Raw genomic sequence first — 19072 nt, forward strand, 5'->3', positions numbered from 1 at the left:
CATGCAGTTTTTTGTTATTGTTGTTTTGTTGTTCACACACACACACACACACACACACACATATAAAATGGTGGCTCAAAACCAGGGCTTTATGCATGCCAGGCAAGCATTCTGCCAACTGAGCTATGTGCCCAGCCCCTTCCCATTTTCTGTGTATGAGTTATGCACAACACTAACCATGTTGCATCGTCTCCCATAGAAACCCTACTCCCATCAAAGAACAGGCCACTGTTCCTTCCTGCCCTGCCCAACACCTTAGTTACCACTGCTCTGTTGCCAGCTCCTGAAAACCAGTCCCCCTCACATATGTGGAGGGACACAGCATCTGCCCGTCTGTGTCTGCTTTTATCCATTCAGCATGGCTCCAAGCTTCAGCCATGTGTTTTCCTCTATGGATGGGTAGAAACAGTCATATGCCATACCAAGAAGGATGGGACAGTTGTAGACCTCACAGAGTACAAAGATCATCCTAAAGATTATAACGGAGCTGATTAGTCCCTGCCAGCCAGTGTTGCTATGGCCTGCATCACATGGAAGCACAAGGCTCCCCCATGGCGCTTCTGGTGTAAGCCAAGCATCGTGACGTGGGATAACGATGATGAAGGACCACGATGATCTCTGTGTCTTCTGCACTATACTTTGGACCATACTCACCCTCCGTACAAAAGGGGTCTCAGCCTCACACACCTGGTATAACAGGAAGCCTTGATGAGGGAGTAACTTCAGCTCTCTGTAAGTGATGAGGTCACCCAATGGGGCCATTCTTTTCCAGAACAAGCTTTTATCATGAAGTAGCGCGCGGCTGTGGTCCACTGTATGTGTGCAGCATGCTTTGTTCCACAAGTGATCTGCTGACAGGCACAGTGCTGTATCCACTTTGGGAGTTTGTGTGCAGCACCACTGTGAATGTGAGCAAGAGCTGCTGTGAGTATGAGCGTCCTTCTTTGCAGGCAGCTCTATTGAGACGTAGCATCTATGTCAAAAAAAAAAAAAAAAATGCACTCATTTAAATGTACAAGTCAAAGCTTTTATCATAGCCAGAGCTGTGCAGCCGCCTCCGCCATCTAATTTTAGAGCATCTCTCTCCTCCCACCTCAGAGGGAGAGAGTGACAGTCTGAGGCAGCCACTCATCTATTTCCTGTCTCTGGAGGTTTGCCAATTCTAGGCATTTCACATAAACACGATCATATACCAAGTCTGTGCCTTTTTCTTCTTTCTTTCTTTCTTTCTTTTTTTTTTTTTTTTTTTTTGAGACAGGGTCTCATGTAGCCTGAGCTGGCTGTAGCTAGCATTAAGCTTGCTGTGTAGCTCACGATAACCTTAAACATCTGGTCCTTCTGCTTCTACTTCCTGAGGGTGACAATTACATGTGAACCATTAGTGTGCACCACAGCACTGTTTTATGCGATGCTGGGCATCAAACCCCAGGCTTCATATGTGCTAGACAAGCAGTTTACTAAGGCAGCCACATACCCAGCCCCCAAATGACTTAATTTAGGATAGTATTTGAAGGCTGATCTACTGCTACTTGTTTATGCCATGGGTAACTGGCTCAATGTGGAGGCAAGGATTTCCCAAGGCTCTTGGCAATCTCCGGCAGGCCCGAGGGCTGTTGGTGGCTTGTGTGCTTGCACTCTTCAAAAACGTATTAAGAGCCTTATGTACACTAGTCACTTAGCCAGTACCAAGTGCTGAAACACGCTGGATGTGGCTGACATATGCTTGTAATCTCAGCAGGCAGGAGGTTGAGGCAGGACGGTTCAAGGTCATGTCCCAGCTACATAGGAAATTGGAGGCCAGCCTTGGATCCATGAGACCCTGTTTCAAAAAACAAAATGCCAGGGGTCCCAGAAGCTGTACAAGGCCACAGAGCTGGCAGGGCCCGAACTGAGGTCTCACTCCAGGCAGTCTGGCTCCAGAGGCTGAGGTGCACAGAGGAAGGAGACTTTCTCCCACAGTGTAGACCTGACTCTGGCTTCTGTCTTCCCCCACAGGCTCTGCATTCACTTGGCCAACCCTCAGCAAGTGCAGGGGAGTAGAGGCTGCCTCCCTTTGCCAGCTACCACAGGGAGACCCTTCTACCAGAGCCCCCATGGGCGTTCACTTCTGCATGTCTGCCCACCCTGGGACAGACTCCACCCATATCCGTGGGCTTTTCTGTTGCCTCTCAAACAAAACTCTTGTCTATTTTAAGGCCAGTGCAGCCTTCTCGTTGTCCCTCCCTCCTTCCCTGCTCTCCTTTTGCAGTTTTATTGAGTTATAATTAGCAAATAAAAACTTTATACATTGAAGACATATAATGTAATATTCTGATGCCTGAATATAGTGTGTGTGTGTGTGTGTGTGTGTGTGTGTGTGTGTGTGTGTGTGTGTGTGTGTGTAATCTTTTTGTTAGTGGCAAGGATATTTAAGATTTACTTTTAGCAAATTACAAGTATATAATGTTATATTATTAATTATGGTCGTCACTTCAGAGTCTTTCTTTCTAACCAAATTTTCTCCCTCACTAAGTCTGTGTTTATTTTTATTTAACAGTTTGAGCTGAGATCAGAATAAGACAGTAGGTACTGACTAGATGAAGAAAAGAGGAACACTGCAGGTAGAGGGAGCATCAGGGAAATGGTCCTGAGGTGGGTGTCCATCGAGGATGGATGTCAGAAGGCTGGAGTGCATGATCAAATAAGTACCAGTCAAGTATCCAGGTCCCTCCTGCCCATGTGCTCATCCATTTTCAGGTGGAGCTGCCTCCATTGCAGCAGCTAAATGACCAACCAAACTCTCCCTTCTGCAAAGAAGAGGAAAACCATGGAGGATTCTCTCCGCCGTATCTCCCCAACTCACATGGACCAGAGCTGCTTGCTTGACATTACCCAGACCAACATACAGGGCTTACTGAAACTCACCAACAACAATTCATCCCAGGGCTGGGGCAGGGCCTGCCTTCTGGGAGCCATGATAGGTGCTCTCTCAGCAGGACGAGGGAATTGTGGGTAGACTGCAGTGCTGCTACCAACTGACTTCTCTACCTATTAGTTATGATTAATTATGATATGAGGCCTGAGGGATTTGGGGAACAAACTGATAGGCTAGACTTCACTGTTTCACTCTCTCAGAACAAATCGTGATGTCCCCCTACAAGCATTCTTTAGGATAAAAGCCAACCTTATGTTTGTTCCTAATTCAAACTGTTATCACAGAGGCAACACCAACCACAGAACTGGCCTCTCCGACTCCCTGACAAGTAGCAAGGAGACAGTTAAGAAGGCTGTGGAACACCCTGTGCCTCTACACACACACACACACACACACACACAAACACAGAGAGAGAGAGAGAGAGAGAGAGAGAGAGGGAGAGAGACGAGGGAGGAGAGAGAGAGAGAGAGTAGAGGAGAGGCGAGCGACAAAAGAGAGAGCGACGAGGGAGAGAGGAGAGGAGAGAGAGAGAGAGAGACTGGAATTGTTTAGTGCTGCAGAGGATAGTAGAAGCAGCCAGAAAGATCTTTCTGGAGGTGGGGAAAGAAGGGCATGCTAACTAGGACAGGCAGCCATGGTGGCCTCTGACTTACAGACCTGCTTTCATCTCTGCCCATGGGTCCTGTGTACTGCTCAACCTCTCACAGATGTGGCAAGCTTTCAAAGAACGCAAATGCCAAGAAAGCCCCACACCCTGGGCTGCCGCCAGCCTGTACGTTTGCCACACGGCCTATATGGCATCATATGACTTGTGTTTCCTTTAAAGAGCAAGAGACTGCACATAATGTTTCAGATTTCTGGTTTCTCCTGCAAAATGAGAAGTTCTAGCAATTTAGGCCTGCTGTTGTTTGGAGATGGCTTGATTCTCCACAGGTCCCAAGTGGAAAGATTTGGACAAAGGGGCAACATCTTTAAGAGGTGGGACCTAGTGGGAGGTGATTGGTCATGATCAGCTTCAAGGTGGGACTAATGCTGGTCTTAGGAGTGACTAACAGTCTGACCTTTCCCAGAGTCTTGCTTCTTCCCTCATACACAGCCACTCTTCGGTGCTCACCCACGATACCATGTAACATGTGACACACCAGGATCGCTTTTGCCAGATGTCATGCTGTTAAAATCTCCTAGTCATCAGAACAGGAGTCGATGATCCTATAGTCTTTATGTATTGCCCTGATAAGGCACTTTGATAGAGCAATACAAAATGGACTGAGACAAGGCCACATGCTCAAATGACAAAGAAAGACAAGACTGGGTGGCTGGCCCTCCAGCCTAGAACTGTCCACTTCACTGCATGCATGTAACTGGCTGTTCCTGCTGGCATCTTCATTTGGATTTCACGACCACGTCATTTACGTTCATCTTCCCAAGATGGCAGCAGGAGGGACGGAGTAGAGATGCGTAGGGAGTTTGAGGCCAGAGGATCAGTTCTCTCCCAGCAGGCTAGGCGCTGCCTTGGCAGGACTCTCAGCTGAATTCCCCAGGTCCAGGTGGCAGAGGGGATAAATCTGTACAGAGTCACACCACTCTTCTTCCGTGAGCTAAATCACATCTGCTGCTTATCCATGGTGCGCCAAGCATGCCACATGAGCTGTCTCGTCCTGTTGTTACCAGGGAAATTGGGGGCTCTACTTGGGATTCTCAGTCTAGTTAATAAAATGATTGAGAGGCAGGAGAGATGGCCCAGTGCTTAAGAGCACAGGCTGTTTTTCCACAGGACCCAGGTACAATTCCCAACACTAATCTGGAAGTTCCTAACTCCAGCCCCAGGGAACACAACACTTTCTTCTGGTCTCCATTGGCACTGGGCATGCATGTGGTGCATAGATATACATGCAAGCAAGGCATACATAAGAAGTAAAATAAATAAATACATATTTTCTTCTCCCTCTTCCTTTTTCTTCTAGAAAACCTGGCAGACTCATGAAGCTACTTGGTTATGGCCCTGTACGAGACTGTACCAGGAGGCAGGAATTCTGGGAGGGAAAAGTATATTTCATTGAAGGGATAATTCTTCTTCCAAGCTCTTCAACTTGGTGTAAGATGGATCCACTTTCCTAAGAGCGGTCCTTGGAGACTGACCTGCCCAGTTGGAATGTTAGGTCTTCTTCCAGGCTAGAGAGTTTCTTTTCCTATAATGGGCCTTTTTTTTTTTTTCTCCTACTATGACCCTGTCATTTCTTTGCCCTATTGAAGAGGGATTAGTGTCACCCTCTTCTACAGATGAGGCAGACAAGGTTCAGAGGGGTTAAGACAATTACTTACAGTCACAGCTGAGATGTGGCCAGGGATCCAAGGCTGCAGCAGTGAGATGGTCAGGAAAGTAGATGACGGAACAGGGGTTCTCTATGGTGTGGCTATCAATGTCCCCCAGAGGTCAACTATAAGTTGGATGCTAGGTAGAACACTTAGGCGGCAGTGCAGTAGTGCGTAGTGAGAGATCTTTAGTTAATGCAGGTGAGCACCTCCTAGCTGTGAGGCAAGTAGTTTTGATTTCTTTCCATTATCCAGCCAGGATGTGCTGCCTCTCTACGGGCCCAAAGCTGGGCCTTTAATTAGGGACTGAAAACTAAAAAATGGTGAGCAACAACACACCCTGTCTTGAGTCTTACTATATAGCCTGGGAGGGCCTCAAACATTCTCTCCTCTTGTCTCCTCCTCCTGAGTGTGAAGATCATAGGCAGAGCTACCCTGCCCAGCCACCATTTCTGTTTGTGAGTTGATGAACTCAGGTATTAAGTGAGATGGTGATTGAAAGCTGCTCAGCCAGACTGCAACGTGGGCTCAGCTAACTTCAAAACTTAGATATTCAAAGAGCTGGCCATGGTGGCAAACTGTTTTGACCAACAGTTTTGTTTGTTTGTTTGTTTGTTTTGTTTTTAAAGATTTGGTATTTGAGGCTGGAGAGATGGCTCAGAGTTCAATTCCCAGAAGCCAGCCACATGGTGGCTCACAACCATCTGTAATGAGATATGGTGCCCTCTTCTGGCAGGCAGGCACACATGCAGGTGAAACACTGTATACATAATAAATAAATAAATCTTAAAAAAAAAAAAAAAAAGAGTGTGGTCGGGAGGTGAGGGTGGGGAGGAGGCTGGAAAGATGGCTCAGTGGTTAAGAGCACTGGCTGCTCTTTCAGAGGACTCGGGTTCAATTCCCAGCAGCTCACAACTGTCTGTAACTCCAGTTCCAGGGGATTAGACACCTGAAATAATTTATTTATAAAAAAAAAAAAGATTCAGTATTTGGGGCCTTTTGCAGGGTCCCTTGGTCCTGAGTTTGCCACCCAGATGACAGAGGGTGATTTGGTTACAGTTTGCTATGGCAAGGGAGTTGGCACCACTACAGTAGCTGGTAGAGACCGGAAGGCAGGTGGAGGGGGAGAGAGAATGCCTGCTGGGAAGACACAGGAAGACTTCAGGGTTGCCATCTTTGGACAAGTGGACCCGGGGGCACTGGCAGCATGCTAACTAGAGGTGGGCAGGCTAGGCCAAGGTTCTGCCTTGGAAGTGTCGATGGTGGAGGTAAAGCTAGGGAAGAGACTGAGTCTCACTGTCCTGGGCCAGCACTGCGGAGGTGACTGGCTTTTGAGCCCGATGGCTGTCAAAGCTGTGGCCGGAGTTCTATGGCCACTCTCTGTGTGTTCATGGAGAGTCTCAGTGTGCAGAGAGGGAGCCTGCTCTGTGCTGCACGCTATGCTAACCTCTCTGTATTGGGGAACCTTCATCTGGGACATGGAGAGTTTATTAGAATCTGAGGCAAAAATGTCAGTGGTTAGACTAGCGTTTGGTATGTGCTGAGCACTCAGCAGGCTTTGCTAATCAGTTATTACCATGCGTGTGTGTTCATGTGTGGAGGCTAGGAGCCAACCTTACGTGTCATCCGATATTTTCTTTGCGAGAGGTTCCCTTACTAGGGCCCATGGTGCCAATAAGGGGAGGCTGGCCAGGGATCTACCTGTCTCTGCCTCCTCAGATGGGATTACAGATGTGAGCTACTGTACCTGGTTTTGTTTTGTTTGTTCAAACATTGGTTCCAATGATGGCCTGTGTGTGTGTGTGTGTGTGTGTGTGTGTGTGTGCATATGGCCAGCAGTTTGTTGACTTAGCCATCTCCCCAGCTCCATAGCTCCTTTTATTTATTTATTTTTTTAAAGAGGAAAAAAAAAATCCTCTGCAAAGCATAGGGGGACTCAGGAAGCCTACAAATATGGTAGGTACGGCTCTGGTTTTGACACACTGTCCTAGGCTCCTCAGGGCCTCCTGGGCCTTAAGCTGCACAGAGGAGTCCGGAACTAGGCTCTGGCTTCCAGACTCCTCCCTAGCAGTTTCCAACAGGTGTCAGTCATGGTCTGCTAGCCACTCCATCTTAAAGCCTGTGTCCTTCCCTCACAGCCAAGCTCCTGGCTCATTTGGACCACTGCTCCTACACTTTAGGCACCATGTCCCTGTCCCTGGTCCATCTAGTTTCAAGTCTCAATTAGTCCTTTCCCAGAAGCTGAGGGGTGGCCTGGGGGTGATAGGTGCATACTGGGAGCGCAGCATCCTTACATGCTTTATGCTGTTTAAGAGAATAGTAGCGAAGGGGTCGGATCTAAAAAACAAGACTTATTTCTTACAGACCCGAAGTCTGCGGAGTCCAAGGTCAAGGGGGCAGAGCCTAGTGAGAGCTTTCTTGCTTTATCATTCCATAGCAGAGGGTGAGAGGTGAGAGAGGGGGGGCGGGCAGGGAGAAAAACAGACAGACAGAGATGCACAGAGAAACAGAGGGACAGAGAAGACAAGAAAAGGCTAAACTCATTTTATATGAACCTACTTCTGCTGGCATATGATTAGTTTTGTCAGTTTGATACAGACTAGAGTCACTTTTCCATCCCTTATCTTCCTCAACTGCAAAGCAATGGGTTTTGGCAAGTTCAAGGGCAAACAGCATTTCTGAACAGAGAAAGATAAAGTCTGAAAAAATTAAAACATTTGTGGGCCTCATGTTCTACCTGTCAGTGTCTACTGTAGGCAGTATCTCGGGATGGGGTGCTGGGCTGCTGTCCCAGCACCCTGACAGGGTCCATTGCAACGGCCTGGGTGACATCTGACCCAGTCACACCCATCTACAAGATACACCACTCAGATGTGAGAAAAGGTACATCCACGGGGTGCTCTGGTTGGTAGGAGCACCCTCTGCTGGTGGCTTCAGAATTCTGGTTGCTGACTTTTTGTCAGTGTGGCTTCTTGGAGCCTACAATTAGTCTATAAGGAACTGCAGTTTTCTTCAAATAACGCACCTCATATCCTAGGCTAGTGTGTTAGGAATCTATTGCTGTATGTTAATGCTTCCCCACAATTTACAGGCTTAGGACAACCTGAGATTTCTCCAGATGTGGGTTCGGTGGTTCTGTTGGTCTTGCAGAGGGGTGCCGGGAAGGGCTACTGGCTTGTGTGTGTGTGTGTGTGTGTGTGTGTGTGTGTGTGTGTGCGTGCGCGCTCACCTCCCTGGGGCCCTCCTACTTAATGCTCACAGGTGTACCCAGGAAGCAGGAACTCCCGTCTAACACTATAGAAAGCCTCCTTTGCCCTCAGCACTTGCAGCCGAACAGTCTTCTGGGAGGAGTGACTGAATCATAAGGTCAGTGTTGATTCAAGGACCCAAAACACTCGGGCATCCCATTCATATGACCTACCGTTGTGAGCTGACACCTCTGAAGCTGGGAGCCACAATAATCTCTCCCCGCTCAAGCTGTCAGGTACTTGGTCATACAATGAACAGGCTTACACAGCTTCGACCCTCTTCCTCATCTGAAAGAAAGGCCAGGCATGTTAGGTTGGGGGGAGCAGGTATTCTTTTGAGCCTCAGTTGTGTGACAGGCGCTGGGGCAGGTGGTAGTGCAGGTGCAGCAGGAGGCTGAGCTCTCCCTCTGAATTCTGCTACTTCTTTATCACAAACCTCTCTGAGCCTCAGTGCTCTCATCTGTAAAATGGGGGCATCAGTGATGGATCCCACCATCACAGGAGGAAGGCTGTGAAGCTGAGTAACAGATGGACTGCACACAGCCAGGAGCAGTTGGTACTTATGAAAACGTGAACTCTGGCAACCCACTTCCCAGAGTGGGAGAATCCTTGTCCTAAGAGATTCCAGGCCCAGGAAGGCTGGGTCCCCACGGGGCTCTGTTTCCCCTCACTCAGTCCACACACATACTCGGTCTTGCTCTGTTTTTTGTTTTGTTTTTTTATTAAATCACATACAACTCAGGGCATCAGACCCCACCAACTTCATTAGAACCTGGGATTGTGGGAAGTAGGAATCAAAGGCTGGACAAGGTATCCCCATTTTTCATGATAGGGACTAAGACATCAGACATTAACCCCAAGGAAATGGGGGGGGGGTATACAAAAGGCCCAACAGAAGGGACTCAGACAGTGACAGCTACTCTGAGGTTAGGAGGGTGTGATGACGGGATATCATGGTCTGAGTGCTTCTGTCCTCAGATTCATGTTGGAGTTCTTATGTCGAAGGCTTTGGGAGTGATCAGGTCATGGGGGTGTAACCCTCATGAATGGGGCTACTACTCCTATGCAGAAGGCCTGAGGGAGTTTCTTTGTGCCTCTACCATGTGAGGATGTGAACAGAAGGAGCTTCCTCTGAAACCCTGGGTCTACAGGGGCCTTGATCTGGGCTTTGCTGTCCCTGGAAGAGTTATAAGCCAGCCTCCACTGTTCTTGGCCATTTGGTCTAGGCTATTTTGTGACGGGAGCCTGATGGGCTAACTCTGAGAACCAGTGGGCTTCCTTGGAGAGCACAAATGTCTCTTACCATCATGAGGGGCTCTGGGGTCCAAGCACATGGGAGCAGAGACTATGAGTAGACCCCACTTCCTGCCTGCAGATGGAGGTGCTGGGGGAGGCTGATGAGGAAGAAGGGAGGACAGCCAGGTAGCTGGGCCAGGTGCTGGAGAACAGGATGGTGGCCCCACTGGGCCAAGAGAAGCCAGGCAGGAAAAGCTGGGGTTAGGGACTGTGGAAGAGTTCATCACTGTGAATATGGTAGTGCTTTCTCATCAGCCACCCCTGGGGAAGCTTCCATGTATAGTTGGTCTGTCAGACCCATTCACAAAGAATAGGGCAGAATGTCCACTTCCTCCATTGGCTTAGCTCCAACCTCCATCCAAAGGTAGGTCGGGGTGTTCCTGATGTTAATAGCACCTGAGCTACAGGGCCCCAGAGATGTGGAGTCCCCTAGCTCCCTTCAACTAGCTGTAGTGGGTCACAACCCATCTCCCTTATATAGAAGGCAAGACATCACTTCATCAATCCAGCCCCTGAAGGCTGCAGCTGGTCCCAATCCCAGAGGCAATATGGAGGTAGACAGGCCCCAGGGGGGAGGCAGGAAGGGGTGCCAGTCCCAGTGGGTTGCCCCGAAATAAGACAGGGCAGACAGGAGACTTGGCAGCCTTCTGACATTACCAGGAAAGACCCTGGCTCCTCTTAGGTCATATTCCGAGGAAGATGTAAACAATACTGCTTAGGGCCATGCCCAGCTGGCACTACGGGAAGCCTTCACTGTTTGTGTAGGCCCTACCTGAGCTCAGCCCCGGGTCCGTGAAGGAGCTCACACCCTGACAGCACTCTTTTCACCCTCTTTGGAGCTGGGGTCTTCCTGAGTCTTCTGCATCTCCCAGCCTCTGACCCAGGTGTAGGCAGAGGAGCCACCCAGCACCATCAAGTTGCTTGTCCACCACAGGAAGCTCTTAGTCTCTTCGTAATAGAGCACGGCCAGCACTGTCTGCGCACAGGCCTTGGCTGTGCCTGACACGTTGTGGGTCAGGGGACTGGTGAATTTGATCTGCAGTCCTGTCACGTAGCCGATGGCGAAGCCAAACAGGCCACCCAGTGTCATCATGACCCAGAAGTGGGCACTGTCCAGGTGAGCAAAGTCAAGGAGGGCACGGAGCTCACCCAGCACTACCATCAGAGGCAAGAAGAGCACGCAGGCGTTGATGTTGTTATAGAAGCTGAGGCGCCAGATACTGTTGTCTACTTCCGGGAGCACCTTCTTGGTATAGATGGCGTTGAGCGAGACGCAGAGGCTGGCCAGCACCCCGAAGATGGTGCCCGTGAGGGACAGGGTGCCCTCAGCTCCCTCCTGGTCTATACCAAGCCAGAAACCACCTGTAACAGAGACAGACAGTGAGAAGGTGACGAGGGATGAGGACAAGACTCTGATACCACAGTCCAGACTGCTCTCACCATCAACATATCCTCTGTCTATCCTCTGCACCAAACGGGGGCCGAGGGAGTGCACCCCAGAATGAGAACCTGCATTTCCCCTTCCTCCTCCCCTTCAGCCAGAATCTAGCAGAGGGGGGAGGGTACAAGGACAGATGTGACCCTGCTGCCTCTGTAATTACAACTGTAAACACTGTAATGCGGACTATAAGGTAGCATGGAGGCCACCACAGAGCTCCTGTATATCTGCACCCAATACACTTTCCTCTTTCTAGGGATTCCACCATACTTTGGCCAGAGCTGGTCTCTCTGGGGGATCCTCTGCTGACTCACCCAGGATGTAGGCCTCTTCCCAGGCTCCAGCTTCCTGCCTTGCCTGCCCCTGGCTGCAGGGTGCCTGCCTGTGGCAACACTCCAGTCTCTTTACTTAGACCCTTCATTCCCACAAGGCGGAGGCTTACTGCTGCTGCAGGGACCAGCGACAGAGAACAGGACCAGCAAGACCAGCACAGGCATGAGAGGGAGCTGGCCTCTGACTGCTCTTGAAGCTGAGCTGCTTAGAGTTACTTAATCTCTCTGAGTTCCAATTTCCTTCATCTGTAAAATTTAGGGCCATGCTCTCGCTCCCATGTTAACCAATCTATTCTTTGCCTTGTAGCTAAAACGATTTTCCTACAGCGGATCTTCCCTCTGTGGCTCGCCACTGATGTCAGGAAAAACTGTACTCATTCAAATGTGTGTTCCTGGCCTGCACTGCTCGGGTAGCCTCATGCCAGCATGGTCTTCTCAGATCGCCCCTCCTGCACCCTACTCCCTCCAGAACCCCCACAGCCCTCATCAACTAGTGTAACTATCATTTTTGCCACCAACATCTTTCATGTACCGGGAGTGAGGACCCCACCCTACCCTTCTCAAACTTGTACCCTAAAATGTGGTATATGGCCTGGCAGATGCTTGGCCACAAGTTAATAGCTGCTGGCTGGCTAGATGGCTGGCTGGCTGGCTGGCTGGAGACTGCTATGGGGAAAGGTACAAGACTTAAAGTAGGTAAGTGGGAAGAGGCAGGGTGCTCCCAGCAGACCCAGTTGCCTGGGTGGTGGGGGCAGGGCCAGCCTGAGCAACATAGCAAGATGCTATCTCAGAGCAAAGGCACAAAAGCTCTACAGCATTGTAGGCCCCCCACGCCTCCTGTTGGTTACCACCTGAGTGTAGAAGCAGAATCCATTTTCCATTCTCAAGGTTCTTAACCATGGAGGGGCTGTGAGCCAGAGAGGCTTTCAAAGTGCTGCTGCATGCCTGGGAGGCCATGTCTGAGATGGGCCCTCCCTCACAGGAGGGAGGGAGGGAGGGAGGGAAAGCCAACAGATGGGTGCAGTACTGGGTGGAGCAGGGAGTCCTGCTTTCTGAGTCGTGCTGTGATTCTCAGCTGCCTCACTATCGCAACTTGTGACTTTGGGGACCTGGGCTCTGGTTCTCCAGTAACTGGTACCTTCCTGCAAGTAAATGCTCCCAGTAGGCAGCCTAGCCCCTCTACCCCTGGCAGGGCTGGTGGGGTGAAGTGGGATCCGGGGCAGCTTGTAGGACAAAAAGGAAGTAAAGAGTGCCAGCCTTCTTAAGGCATATGTGTGGGGGCAGGTGGGAGTGACCCAGGGAGGGGTGCTGGTGTGCTGACAGCTTTTTACCTGCCTCCTCTCTGGCCCAGACCCCTTCCTTGCCCCCTAGATCCAGGAGCTGCCCAACCAGGGGAGCATTTCTAGGGCAGACGGTACCAGTTGGCCTGGTCCCCGCATCTAGAACACCCAGCGTGGGCCTCTGAGACACCAGGGAAGACTAAGTAGGCCAAGCAAGACAAACCAAAGAACCTGGGCAGGTACAGATGAAGGTCACTTTCCGCCCATCCTGGACTCTGAGGGACCGGATGCCCTGGCATCTGTAACCCAGCAGCCACTCAATTCAACCCGCTCAGTGGCAGACAGGTTCTCCAACCCAAGAGCCCCAAGCTAGCTGTGACTCCAGAGCACTGCACAGATGGTCATGGTAGCAGAATTAGGTTACAGCGCCAGCAGCTGGGGAGCTGGCTGTTTGAAAGTTCACTGAACTTTCGTTTAAAAGCACATTTGGCCTGTGGTTATTGCGCTGGTTTGCATCCTGCTAACTCCCAACGGGCAGGAACAAAGCAGGCTGGCTTGAAACACAGGGCTGGGAGTGTAGCCAATCCAGGATTGCATCCCAGGCTATCTACTTCTAAGATACTTTAAGTATCTATGTGTGGGCCCGTGGCCAGGGGCATAACCTCCCAGCTTCAGTTCCTCATTGGTTTGGACATGACCACAGGGATGGGTGGCCCCACCCAGAGGGCTTCTGGGTACATAAAGAGGATGCTGCCGGTATAATGACCAGCACAACTTCCCTACCAGTAATTATTTATGGTCACATCTGGGGAGATAGTTAAAGCCTCTTTTTTTTTCTTTTTCCTTTTTTTTTTTGTTTTTTGAGATAGGGTTTTTCTTTGTAGCCTTGGCTGTCCTGGACTCGCTTTGTAGACCAGGCTGGCCTCAAACTCACAGTGATCCACCTGCCTCTGCCTCCCAAGTGCTGGGATTAAAGGCGTGCGCCACCACACCCTGCTAGTTAAAGCCTCTTAAAGCACACATATATTGGACCACTGAAATGAGCCAGACCCGATGACCTGAGTTCATCCTTGAGCTCTTGAGAGTGGCATGATGGTCAAGAAAGTGATCTATGGAGGTGACAGCTTATGTTCAAATCCAGGCTCCGTCAGTGATTAGCTGTGTGATCCCAGTCAAGTTACTAAGCCTCTCTGTTCCTTGAGTTTTTGTCTGTAAAATGCAGATATAGTTCACCTTTTAATGGAAATTAGTCATATGGATACATAGTAATTGAGTGACTACGGACTCAAATGCTTAGATCTGAGTTCCTGGCACATTTTAAGCACTCAAGCAGTGACAGTTGTCTTTGCTGTAATTGCTGCTAAGTTGCTGAGTGACCATGAGGAAGTTTTTTTTTTGTTCTCTACAGGGCTCTTCCTAGGACTGCTGATGCAAGAGACCCGGGATAGATAAAGTGTAAAGGTGCCTACAGTGCTGACCTGTAGGGTTTTCAGCTCACTGCTTATCCTGCTACCCACAGCCCCCAAGTCCCAACTCACCGATGATGACACCGCAGGTGAGGAGAGCATAGAAGGACGTGGTCTGTTTGAGCAGCACGTAGGAGAGGAGCACATTGAACACGGTGGTGAGTGAGCGGCCCACGTTGTAGAAGGCCACCCCCACGTACTTGAGGCAGAGGTTATTGAAGGCTATCATGCCGATGAAGACCACCGACAGCGGCAACACACTTCGGGCCACCTTGAGGTCCAGCTTCAGGGTGGGGAAGTCCACCATGCCAGGGCAGCAGGTGGCCAGCGTGCTGAGGCCCTTGCACAGCAGCGAGGTCACCAGGCATTGGTAGAAGGTGACAAAGATAGGAGTATCCAGCTGCAGGGAGGGGCTGTCCAGCAGGTACTTGTTGAGGAATACCATTGAGATGGAGGTGATCCAATAGAGAGAGACCACCAGGGCGATCTGCAGCGCCCTGAGCAGAAATGGCTTGTTCCCGCTATCGGCATCTGCCTCGTCGGAGGCAGCTGAGGCTCCAGTCAGCGCCATGCGCAGGATCCTGGACCGTTTCAGAGGGGCCCTGTTCATGGTGGCAGAAGAGCTAGGTCACCCCACAGCTAAAAGCATTCCCTGGACTGCAGGGCTTCAAGCTGCTAGGGTCTGTGGGGTGCAGCCTTCAGTTGTCAAATGGGGTGACCTAGCGGGACTCAGTATTGGATGAAGCTCTGTTTCGGGATTTGCCCAGAAGCACCGCTCTTCAGCGCGCTCGCCCCTAGAGGCGGGCCATGAGATAAGCCCCAGGGAACGGAGAAGGGGCCCGGCTAAGGATGTGGGCCGACAGCCACGGGCAGCTGACAACAGGGAGCTAGTAGCTAATAGAGACTAGTCGTAGGGAGAAAGGAAGCGAGAGGGACAGAAGGGCAGAGTAGAGGAAAGAACTGGACGCGGCAGGGTAAGCGGTGCACGGAGAGGGAGGCGTGGGCTGCAGGGAGGTCACAGACGCTCAGGGAGGTGGCCAGAGGGACACGGACAGAGGCCTAGCGGGAGCTAGGCCTCACTGCCGCTGCTAGCCGAAAGTCAGTTCCGGCTCAGCGCGGTAGGTCCCGGACCGCGTCCCGGGCGATGGGCGGACCCAGTGCGCGCAGTTCCTGACACGCCTCCAGGCCGCCTTAAAGGGCCCGCTCACCCTCCCGGCCTTTCGCCCTTCCCGCCGCCGCCGGGAGCGCGCACCATTGCCGTCCCGGAGCGCGCCGGTACGTCTGCACCTGCGTGCAGAGTCTCCTGGCCTCTTCTGAGAACCCTTGGAGGCCAGGGAAGAAATTTCAAGTTCTGGAGCCTCGCCCATTTCCTGGAAGGGCTCTGTCACTCTCTCTACCACCCGCACTGTCTTTTTTCCCCTGGCCTTTTCAGATCGAATAGACTCGGTCACGTACATCTTCATCATCTTCTCAGAAAATGGAATACTGCCCCTCCGCTTCTGGAGACCCTCCCCCACCAGCCCTTTGTACCCACCTCACCCCCACAACCCGAACCCAGGTTATTTGGGAAGACCTTGTTGCAGCCCTCTCCTTTCTCCCTACCCCCATTTTCACCGCTTCCTAACTAGATCAGTTAGGAGGTCCTGAGGTTTCGGAGACCCCAGCACCACCAGAGGCCACACCACTTCCTCCAGATAAAGTCCAGACTGGATGCCCAGACTAAAGCCTCTGAATCTCTCAAAGCAGCATTCCTTGCCCGGGGTCCCTTCCACTTCCATAACGTACCGTCCTTCCGCCGGGCTCGGCTCTGGGGCCCTGGCACGCGCTCCTAGCTGATGCAGGGATCTATCGCTGAGCGCCAGCGGTGCCCTCCCGCTCACCTGCAGCACCGCCCTGGACTGCACCTGCAACGCTGCCCAAGCCTCGCCCTCAGTACTACTTCCTGCTTGCTGTCCCTCCCCCGCCCTACCGCGCGCCACGTCGGGCTCTAGGATAGCTGGGGCGGTTACACTAGGAACCCAGCCAAAAGGCCCATTTCCTCTAAGGCCAGCCTCGTCTTTCTCCCTCTGCCCCAGCCCTCCTGGACTCCTCCTGTTCTGTTACCGTCGCAGGCGCATCCCTTGAGCAGGTTGCATCTTTGGCCCTGAGGGTCCAAACGGATGCTTTCAGAAAGGCGAGGGTGGGAGAACTGTCGAATGCCTCCGCTACCTGAGGAGGACACTCCGGCCCCCCCAAGATTGAGTGGGCTACTAACTCCAGGTTTTTTTTACTCCTGGACAGCTGGGAGAATTAACTTCTCTCTGGTTTCTTCCTAACACTATTGTTGGGCAGGCAAGTTTGTCTCAGGTTGAGCTGGTTTCTTTGCGGAACTGGATGGATAAAGCAGCGGGTTCCAGCCTTGTTGCTTGTGCAGTTGGACATAAAGATATGTTTAAATTATTTCAATTACTATTTTATTAGCTGGGCCTGATCATAAAGAGCCTGTAATCTCAACTGAGGTAGGAAAGCAGAAAATTCAAGGCCCCTTTGGGTAACTTAGTGAGACTTGTTTCAAAATAAAGAGTGGGTATGGGCAGACATACAGAGACACAAATAAAGAATTGGGGATATAGCTCAGTGTTATATAGCTTAGTGTTAAGAGTGCTTGCCTGGCATGCACAAGATCTTGGGTTCAACTCCTGGTACAGCAGAGGGGAGGGGCTTGAGGATCAGTGCTGTTTGTTCAAATACAAAACTGAAACACATTTAGCTATAGATCTGCTGGCTTTTAGGGACAGCTCCACTCTACACTAGGATAGGAATGGCCCTGGTTGTCACTGACTAGCCTGAAGAGACAAATGCTATATTAGGAGAGAGAGGTCTCTGTCCTGTCTCAGAAGAAGCTGTACATGGGGGCTAGGGGATAGGAGCGTCGCTGTGTGCCTCACTAGGGGCTGCATGTGATGTAACTAAGTAAAAGTTTTGGGGAAAGTCGGTGCGGAATGGTTTTGTGCACTGTGTATTATTCAGACGCTGATTTACGTGCCGGGAGATCTGGTTGCAGTCCGGATATAGGCGGTGCCATTTCTATAAAGACTCTCCTGTCTCAGGGTTGTGTAAAAAGTTTTCTCCATCATCTCTGATTGTTTAATAAAGAGCTGAACAGCCAATAGCTGGGCAGGAAAATTAGGGTTGGACTTCCAATCCCTGGGAGGGGATCCCAGGAGAGAGAAGGTCAAGGAGAAGGAGGCGAGGAGGTGGACATGAGGAGTTCACCACAGGACAAACAGAGGCAGCTAAGGTGAGACTAAGATGGCAGGTAGCACGGGACACGAGGCTGGGAAGTAGCCAGGCTAGTATAGTTGGGTTAGAATAGACCAATATCTGCCCAGCTTAGTGCCTTGGAGCCTACTAATAAGTGTAATAGGTCTCTGCATTATTATTTGGGAGCTAGAATGGGAAGTAGAGAAAAACCCTATTATACTATTTCACAGAAAGCATTTATGAGAACACTATCATCCTTCAGGGGAGGCGTTAAGGCGCACCGTCAGGCCTGCAGCTGGGGAAGGGAGCACTCACAGATAATGTAGCTCAAAGGACTTCTTTGCTTATGCTCAGGTCCCACAGAAGCTGGGCTCCAGGCGCGGTTCATCAGCCATTTTACCAGTCTCATTTGGAGCGTTTTCTAGAAAGGACTTTGTGACAGGTGGCTTGGATAATTATGTCGAATCCTTGGGTGTCAGCAAGGGAGATATGAGACCAGGAGACTGAGGGAAGCCTTTTCCCTGCTCCTGAGGGTCCCCGAATTGCCCTTTGTAAGGGGCTGACAGCCATTGGACAATAGGAAGAAATCGCTTAACAACCGTTCGCCTTTTTTTTTTTGTGAGGACTATTCTGACTCAGTCAAGCTGGCAGTGGTCAAGAAAAACTGGTCTGTTTTGAGATTAAATTGCTTTGCTTCCTTAAAGTTTCTGTTTGACTATGTGGCATTCGGAGCAATTGACACTGTAATTGAACTTCAACTGTTTCATTCTCGGTGAGTGCAAAGTCAACAAGCCCAACCAGGAAATTAAAGTGTGAAGATGCCAGGGCAGGTGGGCCATGGTTATAATGCCAGTGTTAGTGTAAGAGTCCGATAGTTGCTGAAGGAAGACCCCAGACTCAAATAGTATGTAAAAACAAAGAGCATTTATTCTGCAGAAACAGCCTGCGTGTAGGGGTCAACCATCCATATAAAATGGCGGCGGCAGCCATGAGGCTTGAAGGCTCTTTTAAAGGTTTGTATGGGAATCTTATGTGAGGCTATACAATTCTAGGTGAGATTGGCAGGTGCCAGGGGAGGAGGGCTGGTGCTCATAGAGGCTACTAACTCTAGCCATGAGCCTTTTAACAATGTCCAACCCTCTCAGTTAGGGAGGTTTAGGTAGGAGAATGGTCAGTTTGAAGCCAACCTGGGCTACATGGTGAGTCTCAGGCCAGCCTGAGATACATAGAACTTGTCTCAAAAACAAAAGCAACAGGGCTAGAAAAGTGCCTCAGTGGGTAAGGGTGTAAATTCTCAGCTCATGAATAAACACTGGGCACTGTGTGTGTCTTTAATCACAGGTTTGAGGGAAGGACACATAATAATGGGCCAACTGATGTCCTGCATCAGTTAACGTGTCTTGGCATCATTGGGATGAACTAACTGTCTCCAGAGTTTCAGCTTAGCATGTTTCCATTGCTTGATGCAGCTCTCTATTCCAATTGCCAAATTGCTGCAATTTTGGGGTCAGTCTGCACATTGCCTCGCATAAACCACCTTTA

At 50.5% G+C, this 19072-nt stretch overlaps 1 protein-coding gene across 2 annotated transcripts; it reads right to left on the reverse strand.

Moving 5' to 3' along the window:
• Positions 1-10540: 10540 nt before the first annotated feature.
• On the reverse strand, positions 10541-16233 carry Slc35c1 (solute carrier family 35 member C1). 2 transcript variants are annotated; one of them, XM_051144186.1, is made up of 3 exons: positions 16073-16233; positions 14360-14889; positions 10541-11133 (listed from the first exon to the last, which is right to left on the reverse strand). In XM_051144186.1, exons 2-3 carry the CDS (start codon positions 14856-14858, stop codon positions 10574-10576), a joined length of 1059 nt encoding a protein of 352 aa, XP_051000143.1. In that variant the 5' UTR covers positions 14859-14889; positions 16073-16233; the 3' UTR covers positions 10541-10573. The 2 variants fall into 2 exon arrangements, with proteins under 2 accessions (XP_051000143.1, XP_051000142.1); XM_051144185.1 differs by lacking the exon at positions 16073-16233 and having other exon boundaries at positions 14360-15236.
• Positions 16234-19072: the final 2839 nt, after the last annotated feature.

The sequence above is a fragment of the Acomys russatus genome, chromosome 4 (genome assembly GCF_903995435.1).
Source record: "Acomys russatus chromosome 4, mAcoRus1.1, whole genome shotgun sequence".
NCBI classification, from domain to species: domain Eukaryota; kingdom Metazoa; phylum Chordata; class Mammalia; order Rodentia; family Muridae; genus Acomys; species Acomys russatus.

Excerpts from the sequence above, each read along its gene's own strand:
- Slc35c1 (XM_051144185.1), bottom strand. The coding sequence starts at position 14,897 with ATGAACAGGGCCCCTCTGAAACGGTCCAGGATCCTGCGCATGGCGCTG. Across the intron at positions 11,134-14,359 it reads CACCTGCGGTGTCATCATCG|GTGGTTTCTGGCTTGGTATA; the intron begins GTGAGTTGGGAC and ends TCTCTGTTACAG.